The following is a 21,790-nucleotide window of genomic DNA, read 5'->3' as shown; positions in this document are numbered from 1 at the left end:
GGGACCAAAGTGATTTTTAATTACTGGTTTTTAAAAAAATAAATAAATCTATTATTATTATTGCAAGACTTCTTTCTTGTTGAGAAGATGGATTAAGTCTGATATAACAAGACCTTTTTTTTTTTCATCCCCAGAAAAAAATACGCTAAGAAAAGACTGGATACCCAGGCTTTTAAAAAATCATTCACTAAATATATCAGACATATTTACTTTGAAATTTGGCACACTTTTATTACAAGAAGGAGGACACTGCAATTCCTACCGCACAGCTTGCTTGCCCACTACTTGTCTGTAAATGCAGTGCCAGAAATCTCATGCTCACATTGTGATATCTGCTGTGCAAACACTGAAGCTTTTTGGCAAGCACTTAATAGAGAACATAAACTCAACTCTTGTTCCGGCTGGATGCCTTCAGAGCTTGCAGGCTTTAGTGAATTATTCACATTTCTGTAAATAGTCTCCAGAAATAGAGAAGTAATAGAAGATTTGCAAATTTATAAAAAACCCAAGGCAAGAAAATTGCCAGCTTCTCCATTATTTTGATTTTTTTTTTTTAAGGAACTGAAAACTTCATGTCTTGTGATTGAAATACAGAATTTGTGCATACAGGTAGTTTTTGACTTACAACCATTGGTTTAGTAACCTTTCGAAGTTAAAATTTAGCACTGAAAAGAGTGACTTGTGACGGTTTTTCAGGAAACCTAATGACTATTTTAGGGACATGGTGGCTCATTGACTAAGGCGCTGAGCTTGTCGATCAGAAAGGTCGACAGTTTGGTGGTTCTAATACCTAGCGCCATCTAACAGACTGAGCTCCCGTTACTTGTCCCAGCTTCTGCCAACCTAGCAGTTCGAAAGCATGTAAAAATGCAAGTAGAAAAATAGGAATCACCTTTGGTGGGAAGGTAACAGCGTTCTGTGCGCCTTCGGTGTTTAGTCATGCTGGCCACATGACCATGGAGACGTCTTCGGACAGCCCTGGCTCTTTGACTTTGAAATGGTGATGAGCACCGCCTCCTAGAGTCGGGAAAGACTAGCACATATGTGCGAGGCGAACTATCCCAATAGTAACGGGTCAAAATTTTGACGCTTGGCAACTGGCATGTATTTATGATGGTCTCAGAGGCCAGGATCATTTTGTAACCTTCTGACAAACAAAGTCAATGGGGAAGCCAGATTCACTCAACAATCATGTTACTAATATAACAACTACAGCAATTCCCTTAACAACTGTAGCAAGAAAGATAATGAAATGGGGCAAAATTCAGTGACTATCTTGCTTGGCAAAGGGGATTTGGGGCTTAATTGTGGTCATAAGTTGAGAACTACCTGTATATGAAGAGATTTAGTTTCAATATTGTTTTAAAGACTTAACACACTTTTGAACATTCTTGCAATGGCTTTACTGCCCTTTGCCTGTAACTAGGATTATCTGTGTCCACTTTAAACACTGACTGCTCTTGTCTTCGATTTCTGAGTTTTCAGAGAAGTATTTTATTCTCCACCATCAAAAAAATACTTAACCAAATAATGGGACTTTGCTTTAATATCTAGAATTACTTCATATTAAAGAAGTACTATAAATCTGATGCAGAACTCAATCTTTTTTGGAAACCATTTCTAGAAATGGAATATTTTAATTTGACATAATTTTCATATTATTTATCATATTTTACAAAGGTATTCTTTATTATTGAGTTTATTTTTTTTATTGAGTTTATTTATATGCCGCCCTTTTCCCTGGGGGGACTCAGGGCGGCTCACAACTTAAAAAGGGAAGGGGGGAGAAAGACAAACTTTTAACATATAAGACAATACATAATTAAAAAAACACAACATTCATACCATTCGGGCGGGTTACAATCTTAGTCCCAGGCCTGACGGGATAGCCAGATTCTGAGGGCTGTGCGGAAGGTCTGGAGGGTGGTGAGGGTCCGAATCTCCACGGGGAGATCGTTCCATAGGGTCGGAGCTGCTACCGAGAAGGCTCTCCTCCGCGTGGTTGCCAGTCGGCACTGAGCGGCAGATGAAAGTTTTTATTTTTTCTTGGTATTTTTAAAGTTCAATAGACTTACGTTCCGACTAGAAATGTCTTATACTTTTTTAAGCTTTTAATTGTGTTAGAATACATTAGCCACAAGATATTTTGGATTTATTGATTATTTGAGGTTTGTTCACTATCTGCCATTTTTTGTTTTTTAAAAATATATGTACCACATACTTATTTTCTTTTCAATGTGCATTTGAAAAATAAATTAAAAAACAAAATACATTAATGTTACTTTAATTAAATACGGAAAATCCCTTATCACTTAGGTAATACTTTCATATTTTAATTAATATATAAAATTCCATTATATTTATATTGTAACTGAGAAGTGATATATTGCTAAATATCCGGATATTATTTTTCTAGTTTAAAATCATGTTAAATAAGAATGTATATATAAATCTTTTTTTACTTAATCCAATAGCAATTCTGTATTCTACCAAGCATTAGTATGTGCAAAACTTTCTCTGCTTGAAGCAGCCTTTTCAAGTATTCCGAACTTGAATTCAAACACAGAGGTTGCAAAAGTTTTGTTTCGAGCTTTGCACAAAACATACTGTACTCAGAACAATACTTGCCCATTTTGAGCAATATATATATTGACATGCTCAGTGTTGTGTCTTGCTCTGCAATTCAATGTTGGGTTTTGTGATTATTGTGTTAGAATATTTGTCCATGTTTAGCCATTTATGTATCTACATTGGTTGGTTAGACCAGTGTTTCTCAACCTTGGCAACTTGAAGACGTCTGGACTTCAACTCCCAGAATTCCCCAGCCAGCATTCGCTGGCTGGGGAATTCTGGGAGTTGAAGTCCAGACGTCTTCAAGTTGCCAAGGTTGAGAAACACTGGGTTAGACTGCCATTGAGGTGTTCTGGGGATGGAATGCTAAGGCAGAATAGAAATCCTTATAAGAAGCCTGAGGGCTAAAGAGCCATGAGGAACTCTGCTCTGCCCATGGGGAAGGAGGATGAGATCAATTGCCCTTCCATTGACTTGCCCACCACAAGCAGTAACAATACTGCTACTATTGCTTGCCTCACCAGTAGGTATCTGTCTTCCTGTCTGCCTGCTTGCCTCAATCCCCCATCCCACCCTCCCTCTTCCTCCCTCCCTCCCTCTCAACCCATCTATCTCACTGTTGAAGCAACTTTGAGCATTTTACCTTAGTAGTGAACTTAAGTTTATCTTCTTCTTAAGACATACCGTATTTTTCGGAATATAAGACGCAGCAAGGTTTTGAAGAGGAACATGTTAAAAAAAAGTTTTTGCACTCTGCAATACTCCCAAAAACGGCCTGTTTTTCACAAAAATGGGCCCATTCCCCCACCCCAAAAGGCATGAATAGCCTTTAGGGAGCTTGCAGAGTGCGCCTGGTGGGGGGGCAAAAATGAGCAAAACCGACCCGGTTTTCGTGAAAACGGGCTCATTTTTCACAAAAACGGGCTCATTTTTTTTGTAAAAATAGGGGCATGGATAGCCTTTAGGAAGCTTACAGAGTGCTCCTGGGGGCTGGGGACTGGGTAAAATTGAGCAAAAAATGGGCCTTTTTTGCTCATTTCTGCCCTCCCCAGCCCCCAGGAGCTCTCTGAACACTTCCTACAAGCTATGCACGGCCATTTTGGTGAAGGGGGCGGGGTTTCAGGAGGCAAAAAAATGCTGTATTCGGTGTATAAGATGCACCCAGATTTTCAGCCTCTTTTTTGAGATAAAAAGTTGCGTCTTATACTCCAAAAAAATACAGTATCTCTTTTACTCACTCTACCCCTATTTGTTCAGGTGGGTATGGAATAATTCTTACAGTTAGATGATGGCTATATAACCCTCCCCGTTCCATGACATCCTAACTTAAAAAAAAAAAGATGACTTGGAAGATATAATCAAATAAAAGGCCAGTTGGTAATACTTCTTGCAGCAGAAATAGTGCCATCAATTATTATAATTCTGGATACCACTAGTCATAGTGAGTACCTCTACCCTCTCTTAGAAGCCCAGAACTAAGTTTGAGAGACAGGGGAATGAGGAGTTACCCTATCCTGTGAATGAAGACCACAATCAGTAGATTATCATCAGCAAAGTAGGGGAGGAGCCATCTGGACGAGGTAGTATGGCTGCACTTTAAGCTTGCAGTTTTAAGACCCATGTTATACTTCTAAACTGTTGCAATAGGTGAGGACACAATGTTTATTCAACATCATGAATAACTTAAGCACCTTCTTGGGCATCTTCTACTATCATAGAATCATAGAGCTGGAAGGTGCCTAAGAGGTGATTGAATCCTACATCTGCGCAAGGATTTACTACACAATCTTTGATAGGAAACTATCCAGCTGTTAACAACAGCAATAGGAAATCTGCAGTAAGCGAATTGAGCAATTCAATTGAGCAAACAACAAGATGACGTCACATTGGAAATTATGTATATTGCGAATGAGGCTGATGAACCTTTCAGCACTTGAATGCATGTCCCTCTGATCCCCAGGAGTAGAGAAATAATCGAAGCTCTCTCTATGCTTACGCTATACGGCATGAGTCAGTTTTTGCTTTCAGTTCATTTTTAAAAGAAAAACTTTGAGTAATTCCAGGAAGTGGCCCAAAGGTGAAGGAAAGTCGATCAGGAATGGATCTCCCTCCAGGTGGACAAAGCTCCTTGTTGCAGGTGAAGCTCAGAAGGAGTAAGGAAGAAAAGGCTGTATCCAAAGAGAAGAGAGGCTTAATAGTAGTAGCAGCAGACAGGACTCTGTTTCCAGCCTGGGAATTTTCTTGGCATGCCCAAGCATACCAGCCTCTTCTTGGGATAACATCTTCGCTGCATTGCCAAAAAGAACAGAAGCCACTTATGTGAGCTTGAAGAAGATAAGAAAACTACCTGTTTTGGACTGCTGTACCTGAAAGAAGTTGATCAATAGCAAGTTCCTGCATCCTGAATGACAGACCCAAGGCAAGTAATGCTGTGATATCCCATTGTTCCAGTGGTGGGTTTCAAAAATTTTTGGAACCTCTTCTGTAGGTGTGGCCTGCTTTCCGGGTCCACTGGTGGAACCTCTTCTAACCGGTTCGGTAGATTTGACGAACCGGTTCTATCGAACTGGTGCGAACCGGTAGGAACCCACCTCTGCAATGTTCCCACATGGAATATTGACTGGGAAGTACAAATCTCTTTCTTAAGGCAACCTTCTTTTCATGAAGCCATTGGAGAGAAATTAAGAGATAACCCCTTACTTTACCCTTCAAATCACAGGCAGCTAGCACTCCACTGGGGGAGTGCTATCCCTTTAACAGCAGCTGATCTGCCTCTCGAAAGCATTAATTTCATATTAGGGTGAGCCCCGGTTTCTTCCCCCTAAGTGATATACATTACAAAAAGATTCAGTCAGGGATCACCTGAGTAATCTGTACTGGGGTCTATCTATATATTGCCCCACCTAAGTTAAAATCTGTCAGCTTTCTCTCAAAAGTTCTCCCATTCTCACCCCCTCCTTCACGCACAGCCCATAAGGATGTTGCTAGGTCCCAATCACTCAAGGTGCAGTAACTCTGAAGATACCCCTTACCATTCAAAGCACATGACATGAAGCCAATTCTCTGGATTGCAGCAGAGCAGATTCCAGGCCAGAGAAAAGGAGAAGAGGATCACTTGCAACTTTATGTCATTGTCTGTCAAGTGGGTAAGTAATTTGTTGTTTTTTAAACATTCTTCGCTGTAGGGAAATTTGAGTTCATGAATGCCCTCAACAGAATGCCAATGTCCCCGCATAAAGAAGCAGTTCAGTGGAGATAAAATAAAGCAGGTATATCCAATTGTGTGCATGAACCACGGTGTTTCACACATAAGCGTTGCTAATGTTTAGCAGTTGTTATCAATTATACATAGAAGAACTACTAACATTGTACCATATTGGAATGGGTTTGTAACTTTTTTTTTTTGCATTTGTCTTATATTCTATGCATGGTGTTTGTTCTCTAGATGTTAAATTTCATGATGCCTTTTAAAAAGAAATTATGTTTTTCTTCAATTATAAATGAATGTTGCTTATTATTTTTTACTATATGTGTCTACGTCATTGTTTGTATTCCCCTTCCTGATTTTATGTGAGCCGCCCTGAGTCCCCTCAGGGAAAAGGGCGGCCTACAAATGTTAATAAACATAAACATAAACATAAACATAAAGATTGAAGTTAAAATCAACAAGACATGAGGAAATGCACATACACTATACATGCATACCAAAACTTAGCAAACCAACTTAAAGTCTTTTCACAATGTCTTCACTCTTTATTTGGTTAAGTTTTGACTTTTATTTTGTTGATATGTAGCTTCAAGATGCATTTTAAAAATGCATTGTTGGTTGCATTTTGCTAGTTCAAATATGATGTATGTATTAATGCATGCACTCTAAAATCCCTTGTATGTATTCATGTTGAACTTTCAAAGGACATTAAAAATGAAGGATTTTCTGTTGGATTATTTTACTTGGCTTTGTTACATACACTCTCTACACTACTCATCTACACTATTGTTTTCTATTTTTAAAGTAGAATTTTTTCTATTATAGCATTCTGTTCTGACCCCCCTCCGTCCGGTGAGTAACGCCGACACAAGCTTACTGTTAGCCACGCTTTATTCCAGTAATTACTCACAGACAAGACGTTGGCAGCAACCCAGACTCCCACAGATAAGAGATACACACAAGAGCTTCTCCAGCTTAGTATAGCGGTTGTGTCCTGCAACAAGTCTCCTCCCAAAGTCTTCTCTTGGGAGGAGCCAAATCACAACCACCTGGACCTGATTATCTCCTATGAGTCTGTCTCCGTAATTGGTGCCTTCGCTTCTCCGCCCTTCTCTGCCTGGCGTCAGGGACAAACTCCCTTTGCTCTTCCCCACTGCTCCAGTGCCTGATGTCAGGGACAAACTCCCTTTGACTTTCACCACTGCTCCATGCCTCAGGCCAACCAGCCTCTCTGGTCCCTGCTCAGAGTCTGAACCCTGCCCAGGGTCCTCCACATCTTCCAGAGCCGACTCATAGGGTCCCTCGCTATCGGAGTCCATCGGCAGCTCCAACGGCTCCTGCTGGGCCACAATAGCATTCTTAATATTATTTACATGCAATTTTGTTGACATTTTTTATCGGAACCTGGGAATGACCGTAATAATGCTGTGTGTGTGTGTGTGTGTGTGTGTGTGCAATTTTTGTATGTGGATTTTTTGCTGTGGAAAAATGAGGGAGGGGATACCTTTGTGCTTTATAGTGCACCCTTCTCCCCATGAACCCACCTCATGCAACAGTGAGGCATTAATTGCAGCAGCCTTCTGGACTGGAACAGTCTCAGTACGACCATGTGTGGCTATTGGCAAGAAGCTAGGCCAAAATACTTTCATATTCTTTCTATTTGTAATGGAAAACTTTAAGAGATCAGGGGAAAGTGTTCACACCACATTGGGCAAGAGGCTTTCAATAAGCATATTACTATGGGCATGAAGGGCATCCTTTTCTTGATTTTTTTTCTTCTAGATGGAGAAAATGTGGTACATTCAAAGTCTGGTCCATCCTCAGAACACAGAACACTTGGCTACGGCTGTTTTGTTCTGACCTCGAAACAAAATATGTTTCCTATTTTATGCATAACCATGCCCATATCTATATTTTGTCACGATCAGTTCCAAGGTTAAAATTAAATATTCTGAATATATCCCTTTTGTGGAAATTCTTCATCCTTAATAATACTTTGCTTTTTACTTTGAATAGGTAGACATATAACTCTTGTTGTCTATATCTCAAGCAAGCCTGTTTTGTTTTTACATTTGCTCCTGTTTAAGAGATTACATTATATAGTGCAATTCCTGCTTCTATGAATCTAAAAAGATCAAGATGGTAGAAGTAATGATAGTAGCATTTTGAAGTCAAGATTGAGTTAAGCTAAAAGCTTCAAAGTCTTATGTCATGAGTCCTACAGAAGAAAAACACATTATCTAAGCGTGCTTTGGATATTATTAATTCAACTTCAGTATCAAATCAAATATTTATTACTGTTAAAACCAGCATAGGAAAGTAAAAATAAAAAATAGTACAATAAAATAAAATTACATATACAAACTAAGAAATATATTAAAAATGTAAAAAAAAATTCAATTTCAATTTAATAAAATTTGTATGCCGCCCACTCCCTTGGGACTCTGGGCGGCTTACAGACAAAATAAAAAGACATTTAAAAATTAAGATAAAAAATACAATTATTAAAATTACGCACCATCCATTCTGTCTAAGTGGGGCTGGATATTGATCAACAGCCCCAGGTCTTCCGGAACAGCCAGGTCTTGGTGGCTTTAGAGAAGGCTGGGAGGGTAGTAAGGGTCCGGATCTCTACGGGTAGATCGTTCCATAGGGCCGGCGCAGCTACAGAGAAGGCCCTCCCCCGGGGGGCCGCCAGCCGGCATTGTCCGGTCGATGGCACCTGGAGGAGGCCCAACCTGTGCGATCTTGTTGGTCGTTGGGAGGTAAGTGGCAGGAGTCTCAGGTAGCCAGGTCCTAAACCATGTAGGGCTTTAAAAGTAACGACTAGCATCTTGAAGCGTGTCCGGAGACCAATGGGGAGCCAGTGCAGCTCGCGGAGGATGGGTGTAACATGGGTTTATCTAGGCACACCCAATATCGCTCGCGCGGCTGCATTCTGGACCAACTGCAGTCTTTGAACACTCTTCAGGGGCAGCCCCAAAATGTCTAAAAAGATCTAAAAAGTGGGTTAACAGCAATGAATAAGGCATGTAGGAACATAGTAAACTCATAACAATATTCCTTATTTGTGGGTATTTCTTAAGGCAAGGCATAATATGTCATGGATGGAATGCTTTTTGTGTTCAAGATAAAATAAGTATTTTACCTGATCTATGGGAATAATGAAAGATGACATTTACATATAGAATGCAATATCAAGACAACATTGAGTACCTGAGCTTAATCTGGTTGACTGATGAACAGCATATTATTATATCGTTAATTGCTTAGCTTTTGATGGATGCAATAAATTAGCAACACTTCTGAACCTCTTTTCTATAGTATAAATGGATGCACCTTCTCTTTTCTCTCTGTTCTGTTAACTTTCTGCTTGTTGGTTCTTCTTTTTCTGCAGAGGGAGAATCGCAGGCTTCAGGAAGCCAGCATGCGACTTGAGCAAGAGAATGATGATCTTGCTCACGAACTTGTAACAAGCAAAATTGCTCTACGAAATGACTTGGACCAGGTACGAAGCCTTCCTCTATAACTAAACTTCTGTGGAAATCAGAGTCCAATGGTAAAACAAAGTAATAAATAAACCAACATAGAAAACCTAATTATCACTTAATGTTTGGCATTGGTTATGTGTGGAAATTGAGATACGTATAAACAGAATACTTAGTGCATTTAGCGAGACAGTTACTACTGTTGCAATCTGGGAGAACTGTTGGTTCAAATTACAGTAGAATTTCAGGATTTTTTTAGTATTAAAGGCAATTAATTAATCAGAAAACTCAAATTTGATATTTCCTCTTATGAGAAATTAGGACTTTGGAGCACTATTATTTAAAGATGGGTGAGAAAATGTATTTTTTAAAATGGGATCATTACTTTTATTCTACTATTAAGTAACAAAACTCTTACAACTTTTGAGATTTTACAAAAGGAATACAGAATAGCAACACGATAAAATAAAAAATTAGAAAAATAAATTTGGCTAATATGAAAGACATTTGGAATAGAGTATTAGGGTATTTTATATTTCCCAATTAATAGTTTCTGGCTTTAATAACATTAGTTATTTCTTATAACCTAAAAGCTTAATTACTTGAGCAAAAAACATTTAGAATTATATTCAAAGAATGCTTTAAAAAGTTTAGTTGTCATTGTTTCTATGTTGGACATAAAATACATTTGAAAGTTTTGTGTATAGGTTTTCTTTTAATTCCTTATTGTTAGAAAAAATCACTATGCTGAACAAGGCTCTTGGAAGGCCATTAAAAATTAAATGTATTAATGCTATATTTAATCATAGTCCAAAAACTCTGGAATATCTGTCAAAGGAGAAATTTGAATTTATCAACTTGGGGAAAATATGATTAGGGAAGAATGGTTACCGGTATGTTCCAGAATAAAACTTTGGCTAAACAGATATTGTCAGATCTCTGCCTCTAAAATAGCTTTGAACAATGGAGAGGAAGACTGTAAAATGTGATTTGAAATGGTCTGGATATAACTTGCTTAAAAGTGGGATTGTAATGATTACATTAAGGAGCATCATATAACGTAGTCCTCGGTTATTTGATTTCTTATTTAAAATGGTTCTTGTTTAAACTAGAATTAAATATAATATTGCTTTATAATATTTCTTTATTTTCTAGGAACCTTTTTGTCTTTCTTATCTAGGGGACTTAATAATAGGATTTTTTTTTCATTTTCCCCTCCAATACATGGAATTTTTAATATAATGGCTTCTTTGTTAAAGCGTATAATCATTTACTATTTAGTAATAATATTAGCCAATATTATTACATATAATATTAAAATTAAAAAGTTTTACAGAATTGATAACTTTAAAGCTTAATACAATTAAATTTAAAAAGCAGAGTTAAGTGTTATGCTTGGATGTTATAAGCATAAATAATTTGCTCCATATGTTAACTACTGGCAGAATAAAAAAATAATAATTAGATTGGAAATGTTCACTTTGGATCTTTCAATATAGATATATGTATCATAGAGAATCGTTTACAACCCCAGAGTTCCATAATTTGGGGGAAGGATAGATCCCATTTGCACCTATGTCCATATAATTGTTATGGGCCCATGCCTACACCGCCCATGCTTATTCAGGGAATCTCATTGCTCAGACCATGTCACTCTGAAATTCTCAGGCTGAAGATAAAGCAGATGTTTTGAATAAGGAACTGCTCCTGACGAAACAAAAGCTAGTGGAAACTGAGGAGGAGAAGCGAAAACAGGAAGAAGAAACAGCGCAGGTAAAATAAGTTCCACTGATTCATGAAGTCATACCAAAGAGAAGGGGGCAGAGAAAGTACCACTCTCTTAATGTAAAGAAATTCTGATTCTCTTAAACATTCAGTGTATCTTGTTTCAGTTACATAGAACAAACTTTCCTTGAGGTATTTGATCCTTTGAATATCACTAATAGAAATAGTTCCTAAGCTTGTTGGACAGATTTGAAAGTCATATTAGGAAACAAATTAGCACGACTAATTTGAGATGCTTAAACTAATGTATTCTGTGAGGTGCAATACGTCCAGAGCTAGGATAGAGTTCAAAAGTATTACAAGTTTATTTCATACTATCTATATCCAAGACTGAACTACTAACTTTTAAGGTGGATAGCTGCTAGATAAGAGCCAATGGATTTCAAGGGGTGTTGGAGTTAGGTTTCTTATGCAGGTGCAAATTCCAAAGTGATGTTGCTTTTGACCCTACCCTTGGGCTCAGCTTGATCATCTACTTGTTCCTTTTGTTACCTGTCCTTGAATTCTTGCATCTCTTAAATGAGAAATCAGAGTCAACACTATGTATGTATGTATGTATGTATGTATGTATGTATGTATGTATGTATGTATGTATATATATCTATATCTATATCTATCTATCTATCTATCTATCTATCTATCTATCTATCTATATTCTGAGGTTTTCGCGGGTGTTAGTATGTAGGTCTTTGGTTATTCAGGTTTTCTCCCGCATAAAATTGGAAGTGTCACCACCAAACATCCACAAAGAAAGCAGACAAAAACCCACACTGATGATGAGGCACGACCAAGGACCAGAAGCCAGACTGCAACTGCACCATTAGCCACTTTAAACCCCTCCTATCCTTACATGAAACACAAACCCCCAACCAATCAGAACACACCTCCACCCAATCAGAACACAGCCAAGCTCCCACCCAATCAGCTCAAACCCCCACTGGCAGTTAAAAGGAAGAAACAGCCCAGATCTCACATTGCTCCTGGAAGCACGAAGCCTGAAGATGACGAATGAGACTTAGTTGAAACATCGCCAAGATACTTCCAATTTTACGCGGGAGAAAACCCGAATAACCAAAGACCTACATATATATATGTCAGCATAAGAAATCATGTTTCAAAGGACTTTTTAAAAATTAACTACCACTAATTAATAGTCAATTCATCACTCTAGATATTCAACACACTGGAATTAATTTAACTGCAGGATTAAAGGTTTGTGAGATCCTCAAGTCAATAACTCTATGAAAGTGGAAAGCAGGATTTCATTTTTAATGTGTGCCAGTATGGTCGCAGTAAAAAAAATGACAATACAGGTTATCTTATGCTATATTCCTGTTCAGGAATTTCGCAATAAGGCACACTTTTATAAAGTCGTGAAAATCCAGTAGACTTTTAATTAGAAGATAGCAATATTTTGTTATTGTAGGAATTAAATCTCCTAAAATAAGTTATAGCTCAGCATTTTCAGTTTTATTTATTTATGCCCACATTTCTATTCTTCTGCAATTCAAGGACTCTCAGCAACATACCAAAGATATGAAACGGTAGTATAGAACAGTAGCTTTTTCAGACAAAAACTATGTTTTAAAATTGTTCAGTAATTTTCTTGTTACCGTACCTAGTTGTTTAGTTGTTTGATTAAGATTAGTGTTAATTGTTTTTTTCCCCCCTTCACGCAGCTAAAGGAGATCTTCAGAAAGCAGTTAGAGAAGGCAGAATCTGAAATAAAGAAGACAAGTGCAATTATTGCAGAATACAAACAGGTAATTATGTTGATTTTGGAGGGACGGGTGTTACATTTTCAGTTCCCTTTTAAATTTATATAACTTGGAGAGGAAAGATTCTGTTAAGTACATTAATTTCTAGGTAAAAGTTTGAAATGGTATGGCCCAGGTACTGTAATGATGTCAGAGGTACATTGAATCTTTAGATCTTTAAGAATACAGTGCCTCACATGAAATCAACCAATATTTTGAATTTAAAAATAGAATGAAGATTAGCAATGTGTTCATTGACCTCTAAAAAAACATTACAAAAACTGAGAATGTGTTTGGCTGAGGTTGTAAGCAGTTTGAAGGAGTTTTTAGCACCTATGATTTGGTCTTATCCAGCTTTGTTTTGGTTTCAAACTGTAGCATATGTTCTTTATTTCGTTTCTGAAATGTTTATTTTTACCATGATAATATAATTAGGGTTTTATTTCTGTATTTTTAAACTGAAAATACCAACACGTAGTTATTACTTTCCAAGACAATTCTCAACCTGTTGCAAGTCAAAATTTACTTCTTAGCCATCAACTAGCAAAGTCTAGTAAATAAACATGCTTTCTCCATGTTCAAAACTTGCAACAGACATATGACCCTCATACCAATAGTTATGGTATCTTAATTTTAATAATCTTGGAAATGCCATTCGGTTGGGTCCCAAAGGTGCTTTTTCAGGAGACAACTGGACTTTCTTGTTTTTTTCCTTTTAAAGACTTTCAGTTGGGTCTGAATGGCCCTTGACAGAGTTGACACATTGTAAGGAACTGATATACTGATTCATTTTAAACATGTCGCTATTATATTAAAGGATGCTTAATTTTTGAAATTTCTTTAAAAAGGAAGTCCAATTTAAAATATTCCACCTTCTTTTAGATTTGTTCCCAGTTGAGTAGCAGACTAGAAAGACAACAAGTGGCCAGTAAAGAAGAACTTGAAGTTGTAAAGGTGAGAATTGATATCTCTCAGCTTATAATGCCTCACTTTAAATTTAAAGACTGTTAGTGATAAGCAGGAGGAGCAGGCAATTTGACAGCCAGAAACCATATTGCTAACCGTTATCTATGACCAGTAAAGATTTAGAAGTTCTACAGCCTAAGAAATTTTCCTGTTTAGTGGACTTATTGCAAGGGAGACATGTTAATATAGTGAATATGGCTGGGCATTTCTGTTTTTTCTTTTTGCATCATGGTCTATTTCTATTTGGCTATTTCAGGGAAAGGTGATGACTTGCAAACACTGTAGTGAAATTTTCAGTAAAGAAGGAACACTAAAAGTGCCTGCTGCTAAAGACAGGCCAGGAGAAGACACGGATGATGAGAAAGACGCCCTTAAGAAACAACTGCGAGAGATGGAACTGGACTTGGCACAGACTAAGCTGCAGCTTGTGGAAGCCAAATGCAAAATACAGGTAATGTGATTTTAGAAGTGTTTTCTTACATTGTTAAATGTACCGATTGTCATTGCATCCCTCAACATGCAAAGAATGGGTTTTGTTTCTTTCTCCTGCATGATGGTATTTGAAAGTTAATGGCTGTCCTTATCAAAGCCTTTATTAACAAAAAGGTATTATTTGTAGGCCTCAGGTGATAAGGTCACCAATAGTAATAGCACTTATAAGACTTATATACTATTTCATAGTGCTTTACAGCATTCTCTAAGTGGTTTAGAGCAGTGGTCCCCAACCCCCGGTCCGCGGACCGGTGCCGGGCCGTGGAGTACCTGGCACCGGGCCGCGCAGCGGCCGGGGGCCATGATCGCTCTTTTAAATCCACTCCTCTTAAATGCATTTCTCTCCCCCCACCTTTGGTCTCACCCTTGGCTCTCTCTCCCTCCCTCCCTCGCCATCTCCTCCCTTCTCTCTCCCCCCCTCCCGCACCGATCCATCGCCAGGGAAAGAGAGAGTGAGAGAGTGAGAGAGGAGAGAGAGGGGGAGAGAGGGAGGGAGTCAAGAAAACTGTTCCGGCCGCCGCTGAAATGACTCAGTAACTTTTGCGCTTGGATCTGCTTTTTCAAACCTCCCCCAATCATCATCGCCTTCCTTCCCGCCCTGCCGCGCTTGGTCTGGCTCTTTTCTTTTTTTGCTCTCTCCTCGGCTTTTCCTGCTTTCTCCCTGCAATTTTGTCACCCAGATGCATGCTGTGGTTCGCGAGTGCGGCTCGGTTTTATGTGTCCGCTTCTCTCCCTTTCTCTCCACACACCCCCCACCTCCATTTAATTATTTTTTTTTTAAAGAAAGAAAACCGTAGTTCTGCCAATTGCAAAAAAAAAAAAAGTGTGTGTGCGTGCATATCTGCCGGCGGGTGTGTGTTTGTGTGGTGTGTGTGTGTATGCACGCGCGGAGAGAGACTGGTTGGAAAGGAAGGACAGGACTGGCGGTGTGTGTTTCTGCAGCCCCTCCGGTGGAGGCTGCACTAGCCATCAGATCTGGGTTTTTTTTTTTCCCCTCTCCTTTTTCCTGCAGGTCGTTTTAATCCTTGCTAATTACTTTCTGTTCTTCGCTTGCCAGCTTCCTTCCCACCCTCCTTCCTCCTCCTCCCCCCCCCCTGGCCGGGTGCGCCTCCCCGCTTTTACTCCCAAACAGTTATATATTTATTTATATATATATATATATATATATATATATATATATATATATATATATATATATATATATATATATATATATATATTTATTTTCTCTCTCTCCATGGCATTCGCGCGCGCGCGCGCTCTGTTCTTTGCCCGCCGAATGTGGTGGGGAGGGGGAGGGCGGGCAGAAAGGTTGGTCCGGGTTGAGGGTTCAGGATGGTCTTTGAGGAACATAAGTCTGTCCGGGTGGGGGGTGGCATATTAAAGCACTTTATATTTATGTAATTGTATTTTATTTTGTAAGGCATGTTTAAATACAATAAAATAAAAGTTGTTTAATCAAAACAATCTGATATATAAACAATCAATGTGTCGTCGCGAACAACGCCCCCCCACCCCTGCGCGCGCTCAGCGGGCCACGGTAAAATTATCAAAGGCTGACTGGTCCGCGGCGATAAAAAGGTTGGGGACCACTGGTTTAGAGCCAGCATATTGTCCCTGACAATCTGGATCCTCATTTTACTGAGCTTAGAAAGATGGAAGGCTGAGTCAACCTTTAGCCGGTCAGGATTGAACACCCGGCAAGTGAACTGAATTAGCCTGCAATACTGCATTCTAACCACTGCGCCACCATGGCTCCTTATAGATGTATTAGGATATGCATATGACTTTGGGGAGACTAGAAATATTCTTTACTTTCCTAACAAGCACCAGCTTTGGTGCAAGAAGATGCAAATACTGCTTTTCATATACCATTACTATTATCTTTTTAATTATTTGATTACATGTTTTTTTAAATAATTGTTTATACTTCAGAGATTTATTCATGATCACAATATTTCTGAGTAGGGCATAGATTAGGTTAGATTTGATTGGCAGCAACCAAAATGTGTTGTCATTTTAGCTCACTCATAATACATTTTAACCCAATTTTATAATATATTTTTGTTACCTTTATAAGGATAGCTTCAAATACCTGCAGCATGCTGCATAATTATTGTAAGTTATTATAAAGTGGAAACCTAAATGCAAAAGATCATTATTGGAGAGAACAGAAAAAGCTATGGAAAACAGCATAGGATTAAGGGGAAAAATATATGTTGATTCCTCCATAACATTCCATGATTAAGACAATAAAAGTATGCCATAATACCTTATTTGGAAGCATCCCAAGATAATTATGTTAATTATTATGGTTTGTAAAGTCTGCCCAGTCAGGTTTAGAAGTTTTGTCTAGAAATAGTCTAATCTTGCAAGGGATGTTCCAGTGCTGGTTTGGTTTGAAATAATGCCTTAGCAAGATTTAGAAAAATAAAGACCTTCTCTCTTATAGAATAGCACAGACCCTCTATGAAAAACACAACAAATCTGAGAAAAGTTGAAGATATTTTATGCAACGGAAAGTATAGTTAGAGAATAGAGAATATATTTCTTTCAGTATGTAGACAGAATCTTTTAACAAAGAAATCCTGTATTATAGTAGTACTGCATTAGTTTTTATATCAGCATTAGAGGCAAAGGTGGCTAATTACTTGGGCTCACCTAATTAAATAGAATTGTTAAATTGTCCTGCAATGAGGCAATGTAGCTGTGGCAAGTTACCCCATTCCCAGCCAAGTGGTTACAGCGCAAGAAAAGCTGGATCTGATTTTCCCACGCAAAACCTGCCTTTTTCCTCTTCTCCCAGACCCTACCTCCTATATTTTTTTTTTGAAGTTTGTTTTTCTGTAAGCCGCCCGGAGTCCTTCGGGATTGGGCGGCCTATAAATTTATTCAATTCAATTCAATCCAATCCTTGACCAGTTTGTAAGTAGCAATAGTAATAGCAATAGCAGTTAGGCTTATATACCACTTCATAGGGCTTTCAGCCCTCTCTAAGCGGTTTACAGAGTCAGCATATCGCCCCCACAGTCTGGGTCCTCATTTCACCCACCTCGGAAGGATGGAAGGCTGAGTCAACCTTGAGCCGGTAAGATTAGAACCGCTGAACTGCTGATAACAGTCAGCTGAAGTGGCCTGCAGTACTGCACCCTAACCACTGCGCCACCTCGGCTCTTCTAAGTGTCCAATAGTATTTAAAATAGGTGTTTTGGTAACAGCTTCAGGGCTTGGCATTTCTTTGATGGACTTTTGGCATTCCATTCTCACACTCTCGTGTCCTTGGATCTGATGGTCTCTTCTGGATTGGCACCGCTGGTTCCTGCCATCCTGTCAATCCTCCTCCTTACGTCCCCATTCTCCCCCCATTCTTCACGTTTATGGCAGAATGCCAGCGAAGCAAAGCAAGCTGAAGTGATTACGATGACAGAACTGACAATATTACTTATTTGGTCATTTAGTGCTTCAAAGTAAAATGTAAGGATTTCTTTTCCTTTTACCTTATCACCTCAATATTCTTGTGAGGTAGGTTGGGGTGAAATTCACTCTGAATTTGGAACTCTCATCATCCCTAGCCAGTGAAGAAGAGCCGAGGTGGCGCAATGGTTAGGGTGCAGTACTGCAGGCCACTTCAGCTGACTGTTATCTGCAGTTCAGCGGTTCTAATCTCACCGGCTCAAGGTTGACTCAGCCTTCCATCCTTCCGAGGTGGGTGAAATGAGGACCCAGACTGTGGGGGCGATATGCTGACTCTGTAAACCGCTTAGAGAAGGCTGAAAGCCCTATGAAGCGGTATATAAGTCTAACTGCTATTGCTATTGCTATAGTGTGGCCAAGTGAAAAGGATAATGGGTGTTGCAACCCGTTTGCCATCAGGAGGGGCACATGTTAGCCATGCCATTTTTATTTACATTTGTTCTTCATGCCAGCTCAGATTATTCTGCTATCTTAAATCAGTGGTCCCCAACCTTTTTATCGCCGCGGACCAGTCAGCCTTTGATAATTTTACCGTGGCCCGCTGAGCGCACGCAGGGGTGGGGGGGCGTTGTTCTGCAGCGATCATGGCCCCCAGCCATTAATGTCTAAACTGCTGCAAGATATACTTAAATATTGATAAAATGTGAGGGGGTGTACTCACTTCTGTGATATCTATCCATCCATGTCTGTCTCTGTCTCTCTCTGTGTATGTATGTGTGTATGCGTGTATGTGTATATATCCTCTATCTATCTATTATCTATCTATCTATTTATCTATTTATCCATCCATCCATCCATCCATCCCTCTCTATCTATCAATCACCTATCCACCATCTATCTATCTATTCTAGCTGGCTGGGCAATTTGGGGAGTTGAAGTCCAAAAGTGTTAAAGTTGCTGAGATTGAGAAATGAGGACGAAACAAAAGGGAAGAGAATGAAACAAGGTCGTAGAGAGAGATTGCAAAATGAAAGGGCAACTTCTCTTTTTATTTCCTTCCACCCCCACCACCCCCACCACCCCCACCGTGCCTCTCTGGCAATTGGCTGCCCAGGAGGTGGGGAGGGGAAGATGTTTCACAGACAGCTGCCACCCGCCCATCTCTCTCTCTCTCTCTCTCTCTCTCCCCCCGCCTCCCCATCTGACCTCGGCTGCTCCACGGCGGAGACCCCAGAAGGCAAGCAAAAAAAAAAAAGGGCTCAGGAGTGGGGGAAGGAAACAAACCCCATCACGTTCCTATCTGTGAAAGCTCCCCGCTCCCTTCCTGGGCAGCCAATTGCCAGAGAGGCAGTGTGTGTACGTGTGTGTGTGGGGGGGGGGTTGGCAGCCCGCGGCGCGCCTACTCCGCTGTGGAACACGCTGCCACCCGCCCAGCGCTCGCTTCTGCTTCGACCGGCCAGCAACTTGTCCCCGCTTGCCCGGGGACTGGCCTCTGATTGGCTGGCGGGGAGAAAGCCTCGCCAGGGAAGGAGGCGAGGACTCCGCGGTGACGTCATGGGGACAGCGCCCCCAGGTAGCGGCGAACCGAACGCGCTCCGTCTCCACGGGCTACCAAGGCGGCCGGGCGGGCGGCTGGGGTGGGAGTGGGGTTTGGACCGGAGAGGCGGCTCTCGGGTTCGAGTCCCGGGGTTGATCTCAGGCTGCGCGTGTGGGTGAAGAGGCAGCAGCGATCATGGCCCCCGGCCGCTGCGTGGCCCGGTGCCAGGTACTCCACGGCCCGGCACCAGTCCGCGGACCGGGGGTTGGGGACCACTGTCTTAAATCATTCTTTTATCAGCACTTAATTCATTTCTTTCCTTAGGAACTGGAGCACCAGAGAGGAGCACTTATGAGTGAAATTCAAACTGCCAAAAACTCTTGGTTCAGCAAAACTTTGAACTCTATCAAAACAGCAACAGGCACACAGCCTCTACAGCAGCCTCAACTCTCATCGTCACCTAAAGAAGGCAGCACATAGTTCCAGCTGTGCCCCATGCGCAAGAGCACAATGGACTAAATCAGCTGAAGCCCCTTGGCAGAGAACTTGTTCAAAGGGGAAGGCAGGGGACCCAGCTGGGAAACCGGTTCCTTCTGTGTCTTTCACTTGTTTTAATGTGGCCCTTTCAGAGGGAAGTTCTATAACGGTTCTGTTTCATGTGGAATACTCTTCCCAGCTGCCTTGATGGAAGCCCCATCTCTGTTCTGTCATATTTTACATGTCATTTTGTAGACCTAGATGTTGAAACATGGATAATTTAGAACTACTTGTTCCATATGTTGCTAAAATTATTTATATTTTTTAAATCTTTCAAAAGAAGAAAAGAGCAAGGCGATTTGTCAGAACGTCACGGTTAGCTGATATCTCAGAACAACTTTTACATCTCTCATTCCTCCTGGCAAAAAATGCAGCTGATATTTTAAGGTTTGACTCTCAGGCTACATTAACAATGTAAGTGGGAAAACGAATTCCAAAAAAAGAAAAAAATAAGTTACTAAATAAGAACATGCAGTAAAACCATGTTTCTTTTCATATGTTGCCTTTAAGATTTCCATAATTTACTTATATATTGCCACTACTCTCCCCACCCCAATACTGTACCTTTTGCCAATCTGCAGATTATGGGCATAATCTAACAAACGTTTTTATGAGCAACGATCTTTCAAATAAAATAAAATAGGTAAATTTTAATGGGGGATTACACCCTTGGTGCTCTTGCACTGTTTCCATTAATATTAATAGGGTTTGTACAGGAGACAGAAAATATTCATGGTAAAACGTGTCCAAAATGCATAAAGAAAAGCTAATTGATGATTGGTAGAGCAATTTTTGAAATGATTCCTGTGTCTCTCTGGAAATCATACTTGTTTTGTATCTTTCTAAAGTGCAAAAAAAAACAACATTTGTTACATTTTTGAATTGAACATAAAATGTTTATAAAATTGCTTATTTCATGGAGAATTAAAGTGCTTAAATGGATGGATTTTTAAAAATTATATATAATGTGCATAATAATATCTTGCAGGTTAACATCACCACCAAATGACTATTAGTTGTGTATTTGGTTTTCATGCTATGAAAAACGTTCCAAGGTTCTATTCGTTTTAATCCAAATTAATGCAATAGGCTTTTAGTCAGTTCTGTAAAATAAAGTTTAATTATGTTGGCTCTGTGCTTCTTTGTTAGACATAATTTGCAAATATGAACTCTAAGACTGCCATAAAATTTGCCTTCCCCATGATAACTGAGGTCTGGTAAAGGAACTGCTAATGCCAGTTAACCGGTGCTGGCTTTCTTCTCAAGTGATCTCATGTCCTCACTGCCAAGCTACAATCTGGTTGGGCCTTTTTGTGGCTGTCTAACACAAGATTGGGTGTTTTGATTTGTACATGAACCTGAAATATCCACGTTATAAGTCAGTGGCGGGTTTCAAATTTTTTTAGAACCTCTTCTGTAGGTGTGGCCTGCGTTGTGGGAGTGGCTTGCCAGCCATGTGACTGGGTGGGCGTGGCCAACTTGTAAAATGTGGTGGAACTCACTTATCAACGCTCTTGCTTAGCAACCAAAATGTTGGCTCAGAACCTCTGGCATTTGAAGCACGCAAGTCTTAAAGCTGTCAAGTTACAAGACCCTTGCACCCCTAACCCTTTAGAAAAAAACCCCAGGGGTGTTCAAACTTGACAGCTTTAAGACTTGTGGATTTCAACTCCCAGAATTCCTCCTCTCAGTCTTCATCTTGATGATGTGCGGACGGGAGGGGGGAGGGAGCTGGAACCGGTTCTAAACGGCACTGTAGATTTGTGGAACCTCTTCTATAGAAGAGGTTAGAACTGGCAGGAACCCGCCCCTGTTATAAGTATAAAATTATTGGCTGTGGTGATCTGAAAAAAAATATCTCTGGGTTGTAAGGAATTTTGGAGCTCCTTTTAGATAGTTCATGAGGCCCAGTTCAAATGCTTGAATTGCAGCGTGGCATGACATAACCGCGAACGTCAAAAGCGCGCCGACAACAGCGCGCCGACAGAAGCGCGATTTAACTTAAGGTAAGGTTTAGGGTTAGGTTTAGGTTTAG

The 21,790-nt window shown here is 40.0% G+C and overlaps 1 protein-coding gene across 6 annotated transcripts in view; it reads left to right on the top strand.

Moving 5' to 3' along the window:
- Positions 1-20,886, top strand: part of RABGAP1L (RAB GTPase activating protein 1 like) — a 198,861-nt gene extending 177,975 nt beyond the window's left edge. For 5 of the 6 annotated variants that reach the window (XM_032226745.1, XM_032226746.1, XM_032226744.1 and 2 more), the window contains 6 exons: positions 9,177-9,287; positions 10,936-11,040; positions 12,732-12,815; positions 13,692-13,763; positions 14,032-14,226; positions 19,543-20,886. In XM_032226745.1, coding sequence (XP_032082636.1) covers positions 9,177-9,287; positions 10,936-11,040; positions 12,732-12,815; positions 13,692-13,763; positions 14,032-14,226; positions 19,543-19,698 — 723 coding nt within the window. In that variant the 3' untranslated portion in view covers positions 19,699-20,886. Of the gene's footprint in view, positions 1-3,735; positions 4,991-5,645; positions 5,718-9,176; positions 9,288-10,935; positions 11,041-12,731; positions 12,816-13,691; positions 13,764-14,031; positions 14,227-19,542 lie in introns of those variants that run through there. The other variant, XM_032226751.1, reaches the window with a different exon arrangement.
- Positions 20,887-21,790: the final 904 nt, after the last annotated feature.

Source organism: Thamnophis elegans, chromosome 11, assembly GCF_009769535.1.
Source record: "Thamnophis elegans isolate rThaEle1 chromosome 11, rThaEle1.pri, whole genome shotgun sequence".
NCBI lineage: Eukaryota > Metazoa > Chordata > Lepidosauria > Squamata > Colubridae > Thamnophis > Thamnophis elegans.
The sequence above is the reverse complement of the archived record's forward strand: the minus strand, read 5'-3'. Positions and strand labels throughout refer to the sequence as shown.